Here is a 15,241-nt window from a genome sequence, read left to right on the forward strand (position 1 = left end):
ATATGTAAGTGCTATTACTGCATTCATGTTCTCGCACACAGAGCAGTAGTCAGATGCTGGTGCAAAACTACAACTTCCAGCATGCCCGGACAGCCGCTACATAAAGCGAATTCACCGGATAAAGAAATGTTAGACGACTTTCTCATATATTTTTTGTTTCTGTTCCCCAGAATTTTCTAGATTTCAGCTTGCAGTCAGTGACTTGCACTGAGCTGCTGAAACCCAGTCCTGAAAATGTACTGCTTGTAGTTAGCTGCAGGATGAGAGAGAAAGAAAGCAAGAGATACCAAAAGAGCAAGTGTTCGAGAGAGCAAGCAAGAGATATTGAGTAAGTGCAAGAGAGAAACAGAGTCAGTGAGACCAAGACTGAGAGGAAGAAGAAGAGAGAAAGAAAGCAAGAGAGACAGAGAGAGACTGAGAAAGAGAGAGAAACAGAGAGTAAGAGCAAAAGAGACAAAGAGCAAGAGTTGGCAAAAGAGCATGTGTGCGAGAGAGAAAGCAAGAGATATTGGGCATGTGCAAGAGAGAAACAGAGTTAGTGAGACCAAGACTGAAAGGAAGAACAAGAGAGAGAAAGAAAGCAAAAGAGACAGAGAGAGACTGAGAAAGAGAGAGAAACAGAGAGTAAGAGCAAAAGAGACAAAGAGCAAGAGATAGCAAAAAAGCATGTGTGCGAGAGAGAAAGCAAGAGATATTGGGCATGTGCAAGAGAGAAACAGAGTTAGTGAGACCAAGACTGAGAGGAAGAAAAAGAGAGAGAAAGAAAGCAAGAGAGACAGAGAGAGACTGAGAAAGAGAGAGAAACAGAGAGTAAGAGCAAAAGAGAGACAAAGAGCAAGAGATAGCAAAAGAGCATGTGTGCAAGAGAAAAACCAAGAGATATTGAGCAAGTGCAAGAGAGAAACAGAGTCAGTGAGACCAAGACTGAGAGGAAGAAGAAGAGAGAAAGAAAGCAAGAGAGACAGAGAGAGACTGAGAAAGAGAGAGAAACAGAGAGTAAGAGCAAAAGAGACAAAGAGCAAGAGTTGGCAAAAGAGCATGTGTGCGAGAGAGAAAGCAAGAGATATTGGGCATGTGCAAGAGAGAAACAGAGTTAGTGAGACCAAGACTGAAAGGAAGAACAAGAGAGAGAAAGAAAGCAAAAGAGACAGAGAGAGACTGAGAAAGAGAGAGAAACAGAGAGTAAGAGCAAAAGAGACAAAGAGCAAGAGATAGCAAAAAAGCATGTGTGCGAGAGAGAAAGCAAGAGATATTGGGCATGTGCAAGAGAGAAACAGAGTTAGTGAGACCAAGACTGAGAGGAAGAAAAAGAGAGAGAAAGAAAGCAAGAGAGACAGAGAGAGACTGAGAAAGAGAGAGAAACAGAGAGTAAGAGCAAAAGAGAGACAAAGAGCAAGAGATAGCAAAAGAGCATGTGTGCAAGAGAAAAACCAAGAGATATTGAGCAAGTGCAAGAGAGAAACAGAGTCAGTGAGACCAAGACTGAGAGGAAGAAGAAGAGAGAAAGAAAGCAAGAGAGACAGAGAGAGACTGAGAAAGAGAGAGAAACAGAGAGTAAGAGCAAAAGAGACAAAGAGCAAGAGTTGGCAAAAGAGCATGTGTGCGAGAGAGAAAGCAAGAGATATTGGGCATGTGCAAGAGAGAAACAGAGTTAGTGAGACCAAGACTGAAAGGAAGAACAAGAGAGAGAAAGAAAGCAAAAGAGACAGAGAGAGACTGAGAAAGAGAGAGAAACAGAGAGTAAGAGCAAAAGAGACAAAGAGCAAGAGATAGCAAAAAAGCATGTGTGCGAGAGAGAAAGCAAGAGATATTGGGCATGTGCAAGAGAGAAACAGAGTTAGTGAGACCAAGACTGAGAGGAAGAAAAAGAGAGAGAAAGAAAGCAAGAGAGACAGAGAGAGACTGAGAAAGAGAGAGAAACAGAGAGTAAGAGCAAAAGAGAGACAAAGAGCAAGAGATAGCAAAAGAGCATGTGTGCAAGAGAAAAACCAAGAGATATTGAGCAAGTGCAAGAGAGAAACAACGTATGAACGCTTGTTAGCGATCATCTTGCAGTGTAATACTGCAGCCAATTGCGCAATGAACGAGAAAACGCTCGTTCATTGGGCAATTGTGAGTTTTCCGCATGTTAAAAAATTATCGTTTGCCTGCGGCAAATCGTGCTGTCTAATATCGATCTGCCGCTGGCAAACCACTAGACAGCATGGGGACGAGCGATGGCATAGCGATCACTCCTCCTCATGCTGCGGAGGAGATCACTGCATGTAATAGCAGCGGTCTCCTCCGCTAGTGAGCAGGCGATTGCCAGGAGGGAACGCTTACCTCCCGACAATCGCTTGCTCAATCGGCCTGTGTGATACAGGCTTTAGGCTGTGCAGGTGAGTAAGCAGATGAGGGGAGGTTTCCAGCCATTGAATGCAAATAACGAATCTTTCCATTCACAGACTTGAAGCACAGATCATGAAAATGATTTTGTTCAATGTCTGTTCAGATTGATCTGTGCTCCCTTTATGTAGCAGTTACAATCTGTTAGGCTGTGTTCATATCTCGTCAGAGGCTCTATTTTAGATTCCTGTCAAAAATTCAGGACAGTCGAGTGCGGAACGTTGTGCCATTCTGACCGGTAAAATGTTGGGTTTTCTAACAGAAACCCAACTGGTCCTATTATGATCAACTGGGTCCGTCATGCGCCATTTGTTGCTGTCAATTGATGGCTCCAGTGCTCCCATAAAATTTTTGTCCTGCTCCTATAGCGGGACAGGTCCATGGAAGTTGTAGTTATGGTGTGAACCCAGCCTAAGATGATGGTCATGTAAACCCATTTATTAAGCTAACAAATTTTTGACTTGTAAAAAACTTACTTCAATAATCTTCATTCTTTGGGGATTGCTGTTCTCCAGAACTATATCCAGACACGTTTTCAGATGAGGTGAAGTGAGCAGACCGTTCAAAAGCGGATCATCTTGGAGCTGACTGTTCTTCTGGGTTAAAGTTTCCTCCAGTTCAGAGTGCAAGTTACCATTTAGTTCAAGGTTGCAGATCTCTGTGAGGACATGTAGGAAGCCATGGTCGGGAAACGTGCTCATTTTTATATTCTTTTGAGCTCTTTCTGCAGTTTTGATTCCAGGAATGTGGAGTTGTAATCTGTGCTGGGCCACCTTTGACTGTAGTTCACAGATCTTATCTGGAAGGCAAACAAGATGATGCTTTAGCTTTGGAGTCAGTCAGACTGCTTGGGATCTAGTTGCTGATACCTTAAAGGGGTTGGCAAACTTTTGGGAAGTTTTTGGCATATAACCCTCCAGGCCAGACCAGCAAAAGGGAAAGCATACTTTCCTATTCCTCGCCACTGGATCTCGGCTCCTTAATTTCCCGTCCACAGCGGCCTCGCTCAGGTCCCCCACTGTCAACATCTGCTTTGACACTGGTGCAGCCAATCACTGGGGGCAGCAGTGACCTGCCTCCTTGCATCATGTGACCAACTGATCTGACTTGGCTGCAGCGGTGTCAAAACAGATGTTGACAGCGGGGGAACCCGAGCAAGGACATGAAGCAAAGGAGCCAGGAGCAGGTATGCTTCCCTTTTGCAGGTCTGACCAGGAGGGAAGTTTGCCAAAAACCTCCCAAAAGGTGGCCAACCCCTTTAATGAAAGGGGCTCTTCCTCCATTTTCAAAACAAGTTGTGCATGTGTGGTCACCTTTTTATTGAATTCATTTGGAATTTCTAAAACCCATTTCACTTCTATGAAATGAACAAAGGAACAACAGGGCCCTTCAGTCAGGAAACTGGTGGGATCCCTAGCTCACTGACCTCATGTTATTGTAGTCCCCGACCCCGTTACCTACATCAGTAAATCTACGTTGATCTATGATCTGGTGGACATTGTGGACATCTGGCTCTTTTCCAGAAGCGCCAAGGCTGTAGGTAGTTATCTATAGGTGACAGCAGAAAGACAGTTTTCTAACTTCTGGAGAAGAGCTCATTTGTATACTTTGTCCCAGGGAGCATTGCCTGTAGGACTACCTAACCCAACTGGATTTCTGTAAGCAGAAGCAGTACCTTTCTGAGAGATGGGCACATATAAAATCTATAAACTCAATTAGTATAGTAAGATCACACACCAGTACCTGTGCATTGCTGTAGAAGAGAATGTAGGTCATTGACACCTCGTAGACAGTCATCTTCAAAGTAAGGGGTGAAGACAAATCTCTCCAGGGTAGGTGGGGTTTGCTGCTGCTGGCGCCGTGGAGCAGTAGTGGCATGGAGGCCAGATATCTGTACCCCTCCAGATGTAATTTTTTCTAGCCATTTGTTCACACCAACGGGAATAGCTGAAATAATAACTATGTTAAATGGTGCCTCACGGTGCAAGAAGATGTCTGGGATCTTCATGTATATATGACTTTTACGGTATTGTATAGTTAGCTAGTGTGTGCTATAATAGTAGCTTTACATTTACTATTTTACCTTTTTTGTCATCTGAACACAAACACACAGATTCCTCATGGGTTGCGGGGTCAATGTAAACCGACTGGATCCTTGTGGGTAAGCGGAGGCTGCGGCCACTTATCCCTAAAATCAGTATCTGCAGCATAGTGTCCAGGTAGGTCACCCAGTTTTCAGTCCACATCAACTTCCCCTTGTCACCTATAAAACCAAATATTAAAGGCTTTAATCAATGCATTTTTACTCATTTTGAGATAAAAAAGAAAAATCTTTTTTTTTTTTTTTCAGTTGGTGTTTATCAAACATTTTGAACAGTTGTTCTACAGCCTTCACTTTCAGTGTACTATTTCTTTTATGCTCAGGGAGCTGCTGTGACAACTCAATCTGTAGTCCTCATCTCTGAACCCCTGACAGTCCATAAGATATACTGGGGGACATTTAACAAGACTGGCGTATTGTACGCTGGTCTTGATTCCTCCTGTACTGCTGGAGGATGCGCCAAATTTATGCAGAGCCAAATACTTCTCATATATTTGGCGCATCTTCCGGCTGTGCGGCACACTTAGATCTATGGCAGCCTCCGAGTTGCCGTAGATTTAAAGGGAACCTGTCATGTGGATATTTGATTATAATCTAACTAATAATATACAATCATTAACTACTAAAAAGTACCTTAGATGTATTCACTTACTGGTGTGACAGATGGTTACCTCATAATATACACACAAAGATGCCACATGCTAATGAGCTGATTGGAGTCCAGCGTGATGTCATTGAGTCCAGCGTTTTTATAATTCAGAGCTATAACCACTCCCCTGCCCACCTGCTGCTGATTCATATGGAAAAAAAAACTGTCAATCAGCAGCAGGTAGGCGGGGAGAGTCAGGAGCTCATGAATATTCAGGACTCATCATTATGAGCTGGAGCTTTTCAATACAAGATGTTGGCAGATTGACTGGGTCAATTAAAGAAAGTGCTAAGAGAATCAGTCACTTATTTATTTTGCCCTTAGTTAGGACACCATAAAACTGGTGACAGGTTCCTTCAGAAAACTGGCGTGAAGAAAGATAAATGTGGCGGGCCAGCGGCACTGCCCACTCCCTGCCCGCAACATGCTCCCTTTTCTCACCACGTCTGAAAAGTGGTGTGAAGGGGGAAATGTTGCTAAATTTACCGCATAAATGGCATGTGACACAATTTGCAACCTATTTACGCTTAGATTAATGTCCACCATTTTTATCAAATTGATAAATTAACTAGTATGAGTTTATGAGTCGTCAGGAAAATACAGATAAGGGCTCATGCATACGAACATATTTTTTTGTCCACATCTGATCCGCATTTTTTGCAGGTCGGATGCGGACCCATTCATTTAGATGGGGCAGTAAAAGATGCGCAAGAGTCCGCATCCATATGTCCGTTTTGTGGCATCCGCAGAAATATAGAACATGTCCTATTCTTATTGAAAACCAGGCAAAAAAAAACCACATATATGGAAAAAAACGCAATGGTACTGCAAAAAAAACGCAGCATGTATTTTTTGTACTAAGTTCTTTCTATGGACATTATAACCTATTCACCAAGGATGGAAATTATCTAGACCTATATGTTATAGTAGAAATAGCCCGAACTATTGAAGACAAGTTAAATGGAAGGAATTATTCTGTTCCAGATCTTCAGCCCTACCTAATGGTCAGTATAAAAGGGGTGAGATGGGTAAAATGCGGGTGACCACTGATGAAGGAGTCAGCTATAGACTCCGAAACGTGTTTGGTGAACAACTAATGTAACCGCATATCTGCATTTGGAACAAATATGGCCTAAATTATTCAGCCTGAATCGCTCCTTCTGCCGGCACTTGCATTTATTGGTCTGTGTCCATATAAACCCGCCCGCCAGGACGAGAGTACTCCACCAACACGTGGGACACTGACTGCACCAATACCACGTGGGACGCTGACTGCACCAATACCACGTGGGACGCTGACTGCACCAATACCACGTGGGACGCTGACTGCACCTATACCACGTGGGACGCTGACAGCGGGATTTGGACGGGAGACCTTATTCACACAGATAGCGAGCTTCCAGAGCGACGGAACAGGTAATCAATGCTAGTGGGACGCCACTGCAGACAAATATTGGTACCCGACCGCGTATTTAACTCCTAAAAGAACTGGATATTCATAAACTGAGTATTTGAATGAATTGAGCTCACCTATTACAGTTTTTTCAAATATAACAGCACTTGACCGGTGTTTCAATTCCCAGAATAACTGGGTATATATACTTGTGACATTTGGATGCATCGGATTGTAGTGACCTCCTAAATATCGCAATATAATTTATTCCGTGAGATACTGTGATGTGAATTGCACCCTAAGGCCTAGTTCACACGAACGTATGGCTTTTATAGTTTTTTGCGGTCTGTTTTTCACGGATTCGTTGTTCCGTTTTTGAGTTCCGTTGTGTTTCCGTTTCCTTTCCGTTTTTCCGTATGCCATGTACAGTATACAGTAATTACATAGAAAGAATTGGGCTGGGCATAACATTTTCAATAGATGGTTCAGCAAAAACGGAACGGATATGAAAGACATACGGATGCATTGCCGTATGTGTTCCGTTTTTTTTGCGGACCCATTCACTTCAATGGAGCCACGAAACGTGATTTGCGGCCAAATACAGGACATGTTCTATCTTTCAACGAAACTGAAAAACGGAAATACGGAAATGGAAAGCATACAGAGTACATTCCGTTTTTAATGCGGAACCATTTAAATGAATGGTTCCGTATACGGACCGTATACGGAACACAAAAAAAACGGCCCGTACACTCGCAAAAAAAACGATCGTGTGGACTAGGCCTGAGAGAGGATACATTATAAGGGGATCACCTATACTCTATATTCTTGCTTTGGATATTTATGAACTATAAGAGCTATACTTTTCTTAGGATGATGATAATTGCTGCGGAATTTACAGAAGCAGTCTAATATATCACATTGCGCCAAGTGATTTATGGTAACAACTGTCGCGGTATTTACAGGAGCAGAATCTAAAATAAAGTGGCCTAAATGGGAGAAAATGCTCAAAAACCCCAAACACTGTGGCGTGTTTACAACCGGGGGAGCAATTCCTCCGCAAGTGATTCGTTGCTAGCGGCAATCCCCAGCAAAAAATGCATACAATGGAGGATGTCGGCAGCGGACCACATGCACCACAAAGGCATCCCACTCCACGAGTGATCTCACTATGGAGGTATGAGGGAGCTTGGCTGTGAGTTAGATCTTAGCACCATTCAGACACCATAGGTAGTCTAGTGGTAGGACCCATGCCAAACTGAGATACCTTGACGGTGGTGCACAAGGGCTCCGATGTGTTCCTGACTGGAATGCATTGGCTAAAGTCTCAGTTCTTAACACCAGCTTGAGGAATTAGCCAGTGTTGTCATAGTGTCCAGGTAGGTCCAGGTGTCCATATCATTGTGGTGCGCCTTTCGCAGTGATTTATGTATTTGTATATTTTCATCCACACATTATCCCATCTTGTGTAGATTGCTTTTGTGGTGCATGTCGTCCACTGCCGACAACGGATCACATGCGGAGGAATTGCTCCCCGGTTATAAACACGCTACAGTGTTTGGGGTTTTTGAGCATTTCCTCCCATTTAGGCCACTTTATTTGAGTGATTTTTTTTTTATATGTATGGAATGTGCCATGTGCCGTACATTTTTCTTCCAATAATTGAAGTTGATCCGGATATGTTTTTGGAGTATCTAATTATTAATTAGTGGTTTTTATACTTATCTGTATGCATACTGTTTGTATTAATTTTTATTATTTGTATATTGTATATTAAAGGTTTTTGCTATTCTATATATCTCTCTGAGTACTTCCAAACAGAGAGTGCTGGTCTATTTCAATAGTTAACCTTTTCTCTTTTTCTGACTGGGTGAGTCAGTTTGGCATTAAGCACCTCATACATGAGAGCTGACAGGTGAGCCACCTCCATCTTTGCATCATGTTCTATTCTTGTCCGCATTACGCATTCTATTATGGGGCGGACGTTCCGTTCCGCCAAATGTGGTCCGCACACAACCGGTAGCCGTGTTTTGCAGACAGCAAAACTGACTATGGCCCTTAGGGCTAGAGATCGAGCCGTTAGTGCACTTCACTGAAATTGAAGGCTGTAGACCAAAAACTTTTTAATGAAGACCAACTGCAAAAAATTTTTTTTAGCCCAAAATGAGTAAAACGCAATGATATAAAAAAATGCCCTTGAAGGTGTTTCTAGCCTATAAATGAAAGGAAACAGAAACCTAGAAGATACAAATCTAAATATGAATGTCGCAGTAATTGTGACTGTAAAAAACTTGTTAAATATATAAGTTACAGTGACTAGGCCTGGAGGCAGAAAGCACTGACGACCATTCTGTACTCCGGTAACTGATCTCTACACTGCTAAATCCAGCTCTGCCGATAACTTACCTTTGCTATTGGCTTCAATAATGCCTTGGAAGGTCGGCCCGTAGTCGTATCCTCGCAGCCGTAACTCTTTGTATGCATCCTTGTCTGACAACAAGAAATCCTCTGTCTCTTTGCTATCAATCACGGTATCTGCCAGTTGTTTCTGGAAATCACTTAAAACGTTGTCTTCCATGATGGAAATTTTCCCTGGAAAGAAAAATGATGAAATAGATATTTATTTCATGCACCTATATAACACTACTATATTCCGCAGCACTTTACAGACATTATCATCCAACTGTCCCCAATGGGGCTCACAATCTAAGGTCCCTATCAGTAGGTCTTTGGAGTGTGGGAGGAAACCGGAGGAAACCCACGCAAACACGGGGAGAACATACAAACTCCATGCAGATGGTATTGGTCAGATTCAAACCTAGGACCCCAGCGCTAACCACTGAGCCACCGTGCTGCCCAAAGAAATACACATATAGTCTTGGGTAACTGCAAAATGAACACTCCCCTAACGTATTCCTATTATATGTCTCTGTTAATTCAGGAGTTGGAGTGTTTCAAAAAGAAATCAGGGACACTGCCCCAAGACCACCAGGTATACTGATTTTAGACCTCTAACTGCCCTAGACTTGCATTAACCCCCTTTCAGTACAAGACCACCAGGGATGCTTACAAAAACCACCTCACTGTCCTAGACCATCAGGTATAATGACATTATCCCTTCACTGCCCTACGACACAAGAGATTCTGGCATTACCCCTGTAGTCTGCAAGTGCCACATAATCCTGCATTTAAAGTATCAAAATGCTCATAATACACTCACTGACAAAAAATTAAGGATTGCTGCTAAACTCTGCAAGCAGTTATGTCTCAGACAGATATATAAATGATTACAGGAGTGGACCAATTAGACACTAGGTCTTACCACAAGAGGGCAAAACACTGCTTCCCCCACCACCCTATAAAAAGGCTCTCAGAGGCTACTTTTGGGTAGTGTAACCCTTGGTGAGAGATCGGTGCTAGACATGCCTCTACTATGCATTCAAAGACATTTTGCCCAGTTGATAGACTTTGAGAGGGGAAACATCCGCGGACTTAGAGAAGCAGGACAGTCCTTGCGACTAATTTCACGCCATCTAGGCGCCATCTGACCTAAGCTGTTAGGAGGTGTTGGGAGCAGTGGTTACATGAGGGCACGCACACTCAGTCAACAACCACTAGCAGCTCCCACAGTTTCGTTGTCCACCATCCAGACTCCTTCATTACACACTCCTGTCTCTGCCAGGACCATTCCCAGGTGCTTAGCAGAAGGAAATTTGGTGACACCGCACCCATTACATGTCCTGCCAATGACAGCCAGCCAGTGTCGGACTGGGGTGCCTAGGGCCCACCAGTGGAACTGACTTTGGGGGCCCACCCTATATATCCAAATATTGCAAATCCATTTTTTCCAGATTTTTCATACTAGCATTTCAAGATCCATCTTTTTATTTTCCCACTGACTTTATTAGTGCCACAATGTGGGGGTGCATATCTTTTATTGATTAGCCTTTATTATTATTTTTTCAGTAAATCTGAAATCGTTTTTTCATCTTTTTAATGATATGAACTGTGCAGTATATAACTCGTGGCAATACCAAATATGTCCACTTTATTTCACATTTTACCAATTTTGAACTGCAAAAGCATGCTTTATGGAAAAAAGTTAATTTTTGTGCATATCTTTTTCATTTGTCCACCAATATTACCTAATGACGGCTTTTTCATTCCTCTGGTAATACTGCCGTATTGTGATAAGTCAGGTTACATGAGCACAACAGCAAACCCAAGCGGCAGTGAATGGACGTCTATGTTACACGGACGGCCTGAGTCTTTTTTTTTTTTTTTTTTACACTATTTCCTGCTCACGTCCAAATTTCTTATAATTCATCAGAATTTAGTTCCTTATATTACCATTGGAAATTAACAGGATTTTTACATAAATTTCATAAATAATCATAGCAAAAACTTTTTTACGTATGTTACTAAATTGATTGCTACGCTATAGTCTGTATTGCTATGTGCATTTAGTATTTAGTGTAAAAATTGAGGACTACTTTTTGATTAGGGTTGACACTTTTCACAAAAAATTGCCAGGCTAAGGCCTCATGCGCACTACCGTATTTAGCATCTGTGTCCAATCTGCAGTTTTTACAGATTGAACGTTCTTTCCATTCGTTTCTATGGGGGTCCACAAAAAAAAGGCAGCACACAGATGTCATCCGTGTGCTGTCCATATCCATGTTGCTGTCCTGCAAATGATCAGTGCTTTGCAGCAGGGGCGTCGTTAGGTCAAAACATCCGGGGCTTGAGCCCCGGATGTTTTGTCCAGTGCCCCGAATGTTATGCTGGCCTGGTAGCATTTCTTTTTTTATTTGGCTATTCTCCACCTTCCCTTGTACTTGTTCCGCTTGCGGGCTGCCCAGGCATGAGTTCAGTCACTTCGGTGCACAATCCCGTCCTGCGGCGCGTGATCCCGCGAGACCCGCCGCTGTAGGTCACGGGTCTCGCGGGATCACGCGCCGCAGGATGGGATTGCGCACTGAAGTGACTGAACTCATGCCCACGCAACAAGTACAATAGCCTACAATAGTAATGGCATATAGGCCCAAACACTGCACACAGAGGCTTTCCAGCTGTGGCTGAGACTTTCCACCTCTGGTGCGATGAACGGGCCTGAATGCCGCTGCCATTTTATTGATTTATTTTAGCAGTGGCGCTCAGTTCATCGCTGTATGTGTCAAAGGGAAGGAGATCATTTCTTTTTTTTTGTATGTATTGTTACACTAGCTTCACATTTGCTTTCAAAAAGTCTGCAGATCACCGTATATGGCATAGTTGGATAATGCTGCGAACTGACGGCAAGTGCAACTTTTTGTCTCTGCCGGTGGGATCCCATGAAATTTATTAGGGATCCAGTGGATCATGGTATTGTCCATCTATGCCAGATATGTCAAGGAGCGTATATATAAATACATTATGGAATTGCTATTTAAGCAAATATGAATCCACACTTTAATCTCAATTTTATCACCAGTCCACCTACCGCTAACGGTCAGACTGCCATTTTCAGAGACTTCAAACCGTTTCGATGCTGGCATTAGACGAACCTCCAGTTGGACGACTCCTTCAAATGCGAAAGAACAAAGTTTGTATTAAATGTGATAAAATGTAGTTATTAAAATGATCATTCATAGGGAAAGCAACAATATTCTGAGTCGCTCTCACCAAGGGCTCATGCCCACGACCGTAGCCTAAAACACGGATAACCGGCCTTCCGCTGAACGGAACTCGGACAAGAATAGGACGTGTTCTATATTTTTGTGGATGCTACGGAACGGACATACGGATGCGGACACCACACCGTGTGCTGTCCGCATCTTTTGTGGCCCCGTAGAAGTGAAAGGGTCAACATCCGACCCGCAAAAAATGTGGATTGGATGCGGACAAAAAAATACGCTCATGTGCATGAGCCCCAAAAGTGGGAAAAGTGAGAAAAGTGTCTTGGAGGCTGGGAGGAGGATGAGCCACCAGGCCAAGCTATCTCCAAGAAATGTAGATGTAGGGCTGGGGCACTGAACCTTGCCCTGGATGAGAGAGAGCCTAGCTACAACTATGTCTATGAAGAATATATTAGGGGTACAGACAGAAGACATAATGGGATCAAAATATAAAATTATAAAATTGGGACATTTATAAAATGATAGCTTATTAGGGTGAATCCATGTGCCACAGTTTTGTTGCAAACACGTGGATCTCTATCCCCCACGTGAGGAGCAGAATTACATAGGCATCACTGCATCAGTGGAAGGTGAGATGACATGCTACTGAGTGGTCACCTGTTTTGGGGAGGATTGTTGCTCTGTGAATTGTAATATCTTCAAATATGACAGGTGTCTGCTCCATAACAACTCCCAAGGATCTGGCTAATGTTCTCCACGCCAAAACCAAATAGCCCGTAGCAGGGTACAGGACCCGGCCGTCAATACAATGTCCCATCATGAAAAGATCCGGGGAATCTGGGCTCATATCTGAAAAAAAAAACAATAGTGAGAACAGAAAAGATTGAAAGTAAGAAACAAAAAAAAAGACAAAAACAGCGAGCAGAAACGGAAAAAAAAACAAGGTTCAAAGCCCAAGCCTCGAGCTTTCAGAGATTATATGAGGGGAATGCATTAACAGCAATCATGTAATACCCTGGTGTAAGATTCAAAAGTCCCCTTAAAGGGGTTGTTCAAGAAGGCAAGCCCATCCATGGCTCCTATGACAGTATATGGCAGGGATGGCCAACCTGCGGCTCTCCAGCTGTTGCAGAACTACAACTCCCAGTATGCCCAGTCTGCCAACAGCTATCAGCCTACAGCAGGGCATGGTGGGAGTTGTAGTTTTACAACAGCTGGAGAGCCGCAGGTTGGCAAGCCCTGGTATATGGACATCAATAGTGTTGGCAGATAGTAGAGCGGGCCTATCCCCATTCTATGCTGTCATTATATATTGCAGAATAACCTGATGACAGAACCACTTTACAGGCAGCATTTTCTTACATACAAATTACATTATGGACTTAAAGGGGTTGTGCTGCCTTTAAATGTTATTTTAATATAACTCAGCAAGAAAAAAACGAGGTACTATTGTAAGTTACTTTCTGTTACAAACATGATCCAGTTGTGAGATATTCTCTTTACTTTACTATAATGGTGCCCCCTGGGGTTTCATCTGTATAGTAATATGCATGCCCACCTATTGAGGTGGTCGTACATGCTCAGTCCCATCCGTCACCTGCCGCCAGCCGTATCTACTGTTAGAAACTGTGTCAGTTAAAGGACAAGAGCTTCAGCAAAATGGACCCTGAGCTGTAAAAAGCAGAGAGCTGCTGTATAAAGGGCACCCTTTGTGTGATGTGATAGGGAGAGAGCTGCAGCAGCAAGGTCACGTCCCCTGAGCTGTGATAGGGAGAGAGCTACAGCAGCAAGGTCACGTCCCCTGAGCTGTGATAGGGAGAGAGCTACAGCAGCAAGGTCACGTCCCCTGAGCTGTGATAGGGAGAGAGCTACAGCAGCAAGGTCACGTCCCCTGAGCTGTGATAGGGAGAGAGCTACAGCAGCAAGATCACGTCCCCTGAGTTATGATAGGGAGAGAGCTAGAGCAGCAAGGTCATGTCCCCTGAGCTGTGATAGGGAGAGAGCTACAGCAGCAAGGTCACGTCCCCTGAGCTGTGATAGGGAGAGAGCTACAGCAGCAAGGTCACGTCCCCTGAGCTGTGATAGGGAGAGAGCTACAACAGCAAGGTCACGTCCCCTGAGTTGTGATAGGGAGAGAGCTACAGCAGCAAGGTCACGTCCACGGAGCTGTGATAGGGAGAGAGCTACAGCAGCAAGGTCACGTCCCCTGAGCTGTGATAGGAAGTGAGCTACAGCAGCAAGGTCACGTCCCATGAGTTGTGATAGGGAAAGAGCGGCAGCAGGAAAGACATGCCTTCTGAGCTGTGATACGGAGAGAGCTGCAGCAGGAAGGACACGCCTCCTGAACTGTGATAGGAAGAGAGCTGCAGCAGGAAGGACATGCCTCCTGAACTGTGATAGGAAGAGTACTGTAGGAGGAAGCATGTCCCCTGAGCTGTAAAAGGAAGAGAGCTGCAGCAGAAAGGACATCCCCTGAGCTGACAGCTGTAAATAAATCTAGCAGAACAATTGGAGCAATGAATGGGGAGACCGCTGGATCCATGTGAGGTACAGGGCTGGCTTTATTAGAAATGGATTGTCATGTCCTATATGATCGCTGATTTTCATTTTTACATGAATTATGTAATTCCCTCAAATAATATTTAAAATGACTGCAGATTCCAGTTGTAATGCAAATATCCATAGTAAATCCAGTGAATACTGACATACATAACGACACCTGTGTCCTTTACCTATGTTATAGACTGTAGATGACGTAGACCCGCCTGAACCAGCAGGGAAGTCTTCAGGTTTGGGAACATCCCACGTCTGGCTATGATCCCATTGAATGAGAGGGGAGATGAGGGGTGTCCCAGCGGGAACAGGATACTCAACCGGGGGGTAGATGTTATCACACTGACCATTGATTCTGTAGAGAAGGATGAAAAATGATGTGTTCAATCAATTATACAACATGGGAAAAAACATACTGTAGCTTTACTAAGGGGGTATGTACCATAGGGGTAGCCCGGGGATACTATGGGGGCATTCCTTATACCCGAAGACTGTTTGTCTCTAAAAGAGACTGGAAATGATGTGGGTGGACAAGAATGTGG

At 43.7% G+C, this 15,241-nt stretch overlaps 1 protein-coding gene across 1 annotated transcript in view; it reads right to left on the bottom strand.

Moving 5' to 3' along the window:
- FASN (fatty acid synthase) overlaps nucleotides 1–15,241 on the bottom strand; it is an 81,260-nt gene that overhangs the window by 24,858 nt on the left and 41,161 nt on the right. The window contains exons 16-22 of the mRNA XM_040435054.1: nucleotides 14,879–15,054; nucleotides 12,804–12,995; nucleotides 12,011–12,091; nucleotides 8,935–9,120; nucleotides 4,469–4,648; nucleotides 4,129–4,332; nucleotides 2,862–3,184 (exon numbers count right to left, since the gene is read on the bottom strand). Coding sequence (XP_040290988.1) covers nucleotides 2,862–3,184; nucleotides 4,129–4,332; nucleotides 4,469–4,648; nucleotides 8,935–9,120; nucleotides 12,011–12,091; nucleotides 12,804–12,995; nucleotides 14,879–15,054 — 1,342 coding nt within the window. The remainder of the gene's footprint in view (nucleotides 1–2,861; nucleotides 3,185–4,128; nucleotides 4,333–4,468; nucleotides 4,649–8,934; nucleotides 9,121–12,010; nucleotides 12,092–12,803; nucleotides 12,996–14,878; nucleotides 15,055–15,241) is intronic.

The sequence above is a fragment of the Bufo bufo genome, chromosome 6 (assembly GCF_905171765.1).
Source record: "Bufo bufo chromosome 6, aBufBuf1.1, whole genome shotgun sequence".
In the NCBI taxonomy this organism is placed as follows: domain Eukaryota; kingdom Metazoa; phylum Chordata; class Amphibia; order Anura; family Bufonidae; genus Bufo; species Bufo bufo.